At 42.3% G+C, this 7,806-nt stretch overlaps 1 protein-coding gene across 1 annotated transcript in view; it reads right to left on the bottom strand.

Moving 5' to 3' along the window:
• Pir (pirin) overlaps positions 1 to 7,806 on the bottom strand; it is an 89,056-nt gene that overhangs the window by 7,764 nt on the left and 73,486 nt on the right. Inside the window, exon 8 of the mRNA XM_050160614.1 lies at positions 6,404 to 6,486. Coding sequence (XP_050016571.1) covers positions 6,404 to 6,486 — 83 coding nt within the window. The remainder of the gene's footprint in view (positions 1 to 6,403; positions 6,487 to 7,806) is intronic.

The raw sequence follows: 7,806 nt of genomic DNA, 5'->3' as shown, positions 1-7,806 counted from the left end.
CTCCCTCCCCCCCCCTCTTCCTACCTTTCCTGAGATTTAGTTATTTTATGTGTATGAGTGTTTTGCCTGCATGTATAGAAGTCAGAGGGGGACATGGAATCTACTGGAACTTGAGTTCCAGATGATTCTCAGATTCTGTGCGGTTGCTAGGAACCTCAATCACGGGACCTCTGCAAGAGCAGTCAGCGGTCTTAGCACCTGAGTCATCTCTCCAGCCCCTCTGCTACCTTTCTTACCAGCTCAGGCCCACTTGCCTAGCGATTGTGCTGCTGACAGCTAGGGCCCTCTTGCTACCTACATCAATCAGAAATCCAGAAAATAACCCACAGACATGTCCACTGGCTAACATGATGGAGGTGATCCCTCAACTGAGGTTCCCTCTTCCGAGGTGTGCCAAGTTGACCAAGATTAGCCATCACAATGGTTGCCAAGTCTGCACAGCATTCAGAGATCCAAGAAAAGGAGGTATTGTTTTGCCATCTTATACCAAAATTAATTCCATAAGATTTTAGAGCTCTTCATGTGTTGTGGTGCGCTACTGGCTGACAGAGATGGGGAAGGTTTTCATTTGGCATGATTTCTTCTTTTTTTTTTTTTCAGTGTGATGTTTAAATGGCTAAGACCTCAATAACAACAACTCATTATCACAAGGGACTATTCTCTAAGGGGTTTGAAGAGGTGAAGTTTTAGGTGAAAAAGAAACACGGGAAAGAGAATCCCATAATAGTGTTTTGTTTGTTTTTGCCATGGCCAAGGTGACAAACTTGAGTTGTGGGGGGGTCAGGAAGTGGAAGAGAAAGGGTTAATGGAGCAGAGAAGAAAGACTGGCCTGCATGTCATGTACACGCTGACTGTTCAGAATGGAAGTTTCCTAATCAAAAGAGAGGTCTTTGGGGAGTAACAAACGTGCCCTGTTTCCACACTGTGCAATGAGAAAGTGCTAAAAAAAAAAAAAAAGAAGTTTTGCTCTTTTATATCACTCAAATAAAATGATGGCTTTCCAATTATTATTTGGACAGCAGGATAAAAGGACACGTGCATTTTGTCTGAAACAAGAAACTAGGAACCTTTTAGGAGTTGAAGTTTCCCATCATTCTAAAAACCCTGGAGGTTTCTGCTCCAAACTTCTTTCCACGAGTTTCCTACAGATTTACCATCTGGGTGGCCCCTCCTTTAATCTAAGCCAGATTCTATTTTCTGCTTCTTGCTTCTAATTTTTTTTTTACATTATTTATTGTGTGCATGGGGTTGGTGCATGTGTACCATGGTATGTACGTGGAGGTCAAAGCCCAAATTCTGATAGCTGGTTCTCCTCCTCCACTGGGGACTGAACTCAGGTTAGCAGGCTTGGAGGCAAGCACGCTGACCTTCCTCTCCATCTCCTTGTTTTTCATTTGCTAACTGCCTTCAGTAAAAAACCTAATCGCCTCTACAGCTGCTTAGTGGAATGGCAATGTAGTTCAAAGTCCCAGTAGAACGTTTGATCCATGGTGTCACAGGATGAAAATCACGCAAAGCAAAGAGGATGAAAGACAGCCCTAAGACGGTCAGTCCTTAGGTGCCTCTATGCCAATGCCTTTATCAAAATTAATTTGAAAAATCATCATACAGTGGTACTAGAGGCCCAGGTGATTGTTTCATGTAGAATGACTCCAACTCCAAAGCAGGACCTTTGAGAGTCCAGCTCATGCCTCTTTCTTTGGTGTGTCTTCTAGCGTCCTTGGTTCCTAGTTAAGTCTTGTACATCTTAAATACTAACTTCCAGATTTGTTTTTTGGGTCAGTAAGATGGTCAGCAGGTGAAGGTACTGACCACCAAGCCTGACAACCCAAGTTCTATTCCTGAGACCCACATGGTGGGAGAGCAGAACCAACCCCTAAGAGCTGTCCTTTGACCTCCGTAAGCGCACCACAGCACATGCATGTGTGCTCACTCAGACACACTCACTAATCACTAGCTAAATAAAGCAAAATGGGGAAATTGCTTTTGATACTCCATACCTGTTATGGCCAGGGCATGTGTTGCATTGCATGGAGATCAACTATACATGATCGAAGCCTAGAGGAAGGCCCACGGGTCATTTAACGTGTTAATAACTTCCAGAGTATGAGTTTCTAACTCAGTTAAATGGATTATAAACACACAGGTTGTAATCAGAGCAGGACTGTGGGAATGGAGCACGGCATGCTGTTTGACTACAACAACCTTAACTAGTGGAAAAATTACCAGAAAGAGACTGAACTTAAGCATGATTTAATTGCACGCAGTTGTTCTTTCTAAACCTCACTCCCTATACTTAAGGCATCAATAGAATCAAGCAGTGAACTGTTTAACAGCTTAAAAAAAAAACTAGTGGTTCTTCTTACCATAAACTCTTACAAAGAATAAGACAAATCCTGCCATTAACTGTCACGGGGTGCTTTGTTTCACTTCTGTATTTCAGTGGTTATTTTACTGAACTCATTTGAATGAAATAACCGTGGACGTGGACAGTGTAAGAGTATGGTCGTTCATTGTTCCCATGACAGTCAGTGCTCAGCTACCTCAGTACATTCACTACAAATGAGCTTGCTACTCGTCTATGGCTCTGGGACAACATGGGTCTGAAGGTTATATGGAGTCTTAGTGCGCACACATGTTTCTAATCGTGGGTCCACTAGAGCAACCGTCACTGCGAAGAAAAATCCAGCACACCAGCTGCAGGTCAAACTCACACGGGGAGCTTCTGGAACAGAGGCAGCTTTGGGGAGGCCTGTTCTTGATGAGGATTATGTGTTCCAGAATAGCTTGAGGTCAGTTCCGATCTCCCAGAACTTTGAAATATTTAAATACATTACAAAGTCCCTATGCTTTAGGCTTTGTCCATGAAGCCAAAGGGTCTGGCACAAAAAAGTTTTAAGCCTGGCATAAATCAGGACCACTGCCATTGTTAGGTGTTACCAGCAGACTGAAGAATAAGGGAGGGGCTGGGGAGATTGCCCAATGGTTAGAGTGCTTGCCACACAAACATGAGGACTGGAGTTTGTATCCCTAGGGAAAAAAGGAAGAATGGAAAATGACAATCTTCCCACTGAAGAAGGAAGGCTGGGGCCTCATAGGCTACCTTGTGTTAGCCTGAGACAGAGCAAATCAAGGGTAAGATGGCACAAAGAAAACTGAGGTCGGTTTGTGTACATCATCCTTTCCTTAGCTTCTTCTCCTACCCTACTGATTGGCCACTCTACAGGAGTGCCGATACTATGGTCACCAGGGGAGATGGGCATGATGGTGGAGGACATTGGGGTGAGATGGACTGAAACTGCAAGCAAAGAAGAGCTAGAAGAAAGTGGGGTACTCACTCAGTTCCTCATTCTAGACCATAATTCAGTGTATCTTTCTCCTCGTCAGAGTCCTCAGGCGAAGACAAGCTCCACATGGAATGAATACCTTACTTTAAGAACTATTGGTCAGTGTCCCTTGAGGCCTTTTCTAGAACTGAAAATGGTTAAGTGTCCTCGAACCTGTGGTTCGAATCCTTATTAGATAATGCATGTGTGAATCTGTTAAATTGGGGTGCTGTCGGCAGTTTCATTTCCCCTTACCGTTATTGGGTACCTACAATGTCCTGTGCCAAAGACCGAAACGCTTTCTCTGTAAACAGCCAGAAAGTTTTAGGCTTTGTGGGTCATGTAATCTCTGCCGTAACTAACTTGTACCTACACAGTGTAAAAATCCATGGCCAATACAGAAACAAACGGGTGCGACAGTGGACCAAAAAAAAAAAACCACAAAGAAATGCATTTGGATCTGGCCTGGAGGACATCAGTTACTGACCTCTGTGCTAGATCCGGAACAGACACTGGCATAGGTAACCTTGATTAATGAATAATTCTACATAGTTGGCTTCAATTATTTCAATTTTACAGACAAATAAAATGATGCCTGGGCCAGTAAGACAGCTGAGCAGAAAAAGGTATTTGCCGCCAACCCAGATGATCCAAGTTTGATGCCTAGGAACCACATGGTGGAAGGAAAGAACCAATACCTGGAAGTTATCCTCTGGCATGCACGTGCCTGTTGTGACATGTGCACCCCCCCACATCCATACATACAAATAAATAATAAATGTAAAATGTTAACAAGACTGAAGAACCAGGAAATTTAGAAACATGTTTTCAGTCTCATAGCCAACAAGTGGCAAAGTCAAGACCCAAACCTTCACAGCCTCTATCCTGTTGTAAAATAAAGGAAACTTCTGACTTTCCTACAGACATACAATCTCTTCAAATGAAAGTTCTTTTGAATACGACTTTTCATTCTAAAGTGGTCATGATGTCATGACCACATGAACAAGATGGAACTTCATATGACAGTAACAGGATGCCCCCTGTGTCAGGGATGCCACTTTGCCAATGAACTAATATTTCTCTTTGTCTACCCCAGATATCCTCTGACCTTCAGGTTCTCCTATCACTTCTTAGCCTCTAAACCCTCCTCTACAGTGTGTTCTCTGTCATATAATAGGACACACTGAGGTTGCCAAATGTATCCAGACCCTATTAGAATCTAATAGACCAGCAAGTTCTGGGCTGCAAATAATTTCCAGGCCTACTTGCCATATTTGGTTGATATGTGAAATTGCTCTTCTTGAAGGTCAAATGTGACAGCTTCATATGGCTTGAGAAAAGAAATCAGAGGGCACAGACCCTGAGATAGCATTTTTCTGATGTTCCTGAGATTATGTTTTGTCCGGCTTATCATTCATAGAGCAACTGTTGCTGTTCAAGGCAGCAGAAGGCGAGTTATCAGTAAACTGGACTGAGACATAAAATCCTCCCCCCGGCCCCAGTCCACTGCATTCTATGATAGCAGGCTCAGAGGGTGAGAAGATAGTCAGACTGCCTTTTTATTGGTTAGCTGCTGCCAAAATAGTTCTTATTCCTGCTTTTCAAAATGGAACCATCCCAGAGCTTGTCCACAATTGTCACCTTTATCTTCCTGACTGGATGGACACGAAGCAATCAGATTGACATAATGGGTTCACAGAACAATGAGTCAATTGCTCAGTGGGATGTAACAGACATGAGAAAGAATGGAGAAACCCCAACAAGAGCCCCCAAACTTAACTTAAAAAGTAGAGGTTCTCATTGAAAAGAACTAAGAAACACATCATATCCTCTTCTTAGGTCCAAATGTGGAGGATTCTGAAGGGGCTCCTGTGAGCAGGCAGATCTTTATTTATACTCCTAGAGGACTAGCCTAGCTTTACTTATGTTAAAAGAAAGTCAGTTTTGTGACAGAGTAATATTAAAAAACAATGAAGATGCATTGCTTCTAGATTCAAATGTTTAGGGGTAAGCAATACAGACTTTTATATGATTGCTGAAAGCAAGAAATTAATATAGATGAAACTTTGAAATATACCAACAGAAATCTCAAAATAGAGTAAGAATCACCAGAGACTATTAAAAGTGCTTGATAAAATAGTGGCAGAATTTATTTCCCAAGGAAGAGAAAAAAATTTCCATCTTTATGAGAGATTTAAGGATTTTCATGGACATTAGTAAAAAGTACAAGTTAAGAAAATTAAAGGGGAGGGAAATATTGTTAAGAGCCAGAGGCAGTGGAAGTATATAGTGAAACTATTTTCTGGACATGGCAGATACATATGAATTCAAAGTAGCTGTGACTCCTTGCACACGACCTATACAAGATCAAGCTAGACAAAATCCCATCACGGATGAAGGGCAGGTCATGAAGTCCCTCCCTTACCCAAGGAGCTATTGGCAATTCATGAACTGGGGATGGGAAGGTTAGTTTGTTTCAGGAATGCAACCCCTAAAAGGCTCCCCATGCTACAGAAGATGATCGGAAACAGATGCACAGACAGGCAACACATTAGGTGAACTCAGTGGGCTAAAAACAAAGACAGCACATGATGAAACACTGGGAAGAAACCGTGTGGCAGAGGAGAGAGTGGAAAAGAAAGACATGAAATGGATTCAATCAAAGCATGAATTTAGAAAACCCTCAAATGATTTCAAAAAGAAAACGAAATGTTTGGAGGTGGGGTAATTACGCTCAGTTGGTAAGATCTCTTGCTATTTAACCATGAGAGCCTGAGTTCAAATCCCAGTCACCCATGTAGAACCTATATGTGATCACCCAAACCCACAACCCCTAGGCTTGGGGATGTGTGCAGAAACAACTAGTGGCTTAGATGCAATAGTGAGTTTCAATTTGAGAGAGAGATCCAGTCTCAACTGTCTCAAAGCAATAAGGTGGAAAACGATACAGCAGGACCCTCGGCAGACGTCTTCCCTTGGCCTCTGCATGCGTGTGCATGGGCACAATCACCTATACACAGCACACACACATACACACACGAAGAAAGAAAAGAAAGAAAATGAAAAGTTTATAATACCTTATTTTCCACCTGGACACTGTCACCTTCTCCAAGCACTGCTGTGTGATGGGGCTCTATCTTTTGCTGCGCATCATCAGGTCCTACAACAAGATGACCAGTAACTTTAGCAATTATCACAGTGTATTGATCCAATGGCCAAACTTTTGGCCAACTACTTAGCACCAGAATATCAGGTTTTGTTTCAGAAATAACAGACTTAGGAAATCTCCTTGATTGGGTTGTTTACATTTGTTATTATTAAAGGCTAAGATGGATTTGTTTTCAATGTAGAAAACAGCAGGAAGGTGAATCCTGTATTATGTTTCCATTTATACTCTTAATGCCATGACCAAATGTTTTATTGAATTTAGTTTTGCTTTGTTTTATTTTTTTCTTTTTGAGACAGGGTTTCACTGTGTATCCCAGGCTGGTCTCGAACTCACAGAGATCCACCTGCCTCTGCCTCCCGAGTGCTGGGATAAAAGGTGTGCACCACTACCGCTCGGCTTTCATTGACTTTTAAATTCCAAGGGCTCTTGGAATTGCATTCTCATAAAAGTGTTCTCTTGTGTAAAATAAAAGCCTCATAAGAAGCCAGCAGACCTAGAAAAATGATCAAATGTCATCAACAATTCATTTCAACATGAATTTACTGGGCATCTCCAACTTTCAAGAACTGGAGAAAATGCAAAGATGTGCAAAATAGATTCCTTGCATCTAAATAATTCAAAATGTTCTTGCAATCAACCAAATAAAAGCACACACAATTATCAGAGAAGAATTCAACTGAAAACTAAATGAGTCAGATAGCCAACTTCTCGAATAATGAATAAGGTCTGATTCTAAACCTTCTGTTGTGGGGGCCGTCCAAACCCTCTGGAGGTGGTTACCTTCTAAACCCCCTGGAGGGGATATCTTCTAAATCCTTCTGTGGGTGTCTTCCAAACTCTCTGGAGCATGGGTGCCTTCGAAACACTCTGGGGGTGTTTTTTAAAAGTCTGGGGGTGGGTACCTTCAGGTGTGTGCCCTCCCTTCTATTCTAAGGCTTGCAGGTGAAATGAAGCTAGTTAACATTTAAAGATAACAAAAAGATCAAAGAGAAAACAGCAGACTTGGGGGCTCATTCAGGTTGAAGCACCCCAAGCATTTGTTCTGGATGAACAGAGCTTGGAAGAGGGTATAGCAGACAAGAGGACAGATGGCACAGGTAGTGGATGCAAATCTCTGGGGAAACTATGAACCTATCAAGACTTTAATATTCTATTGGGAAGGAGGATGAAAATGTATCAAGTAAACCCTTTAAAGTCATTCTTATCCATACAGAGTGAGTGAATTCTCTTCCTCTCTTTCTCTCCCCCCTCCCTCCCTCCCTCCCTCCCTCTCTCTCTCTCTCTCTCTCTCTCTCTCTCTCTCTCTCTCTC

This window comes from Alexandromys fortis, unplaced genomic scaffold, assembly GCF_014885135.2.
Source record: "Alexandromys fortis isolate MF-2015 unplaced genomic scaffold, M_Fortis_MF-2015_v1.1 scaffold_120, whole genome shotgun sequence".
Taxonomy (NCBI): Eukaryota; Metazoa; Chordata; class Mammalia; order Rodentia; family Cricetidae; genus Alexandromys; species Alexandromys fortis.
The sequence above is the reverse complement of the archived record's forward strand: the minus strand, read 5'-3'. Positions and strand labels throughout refer to the sequence as shown.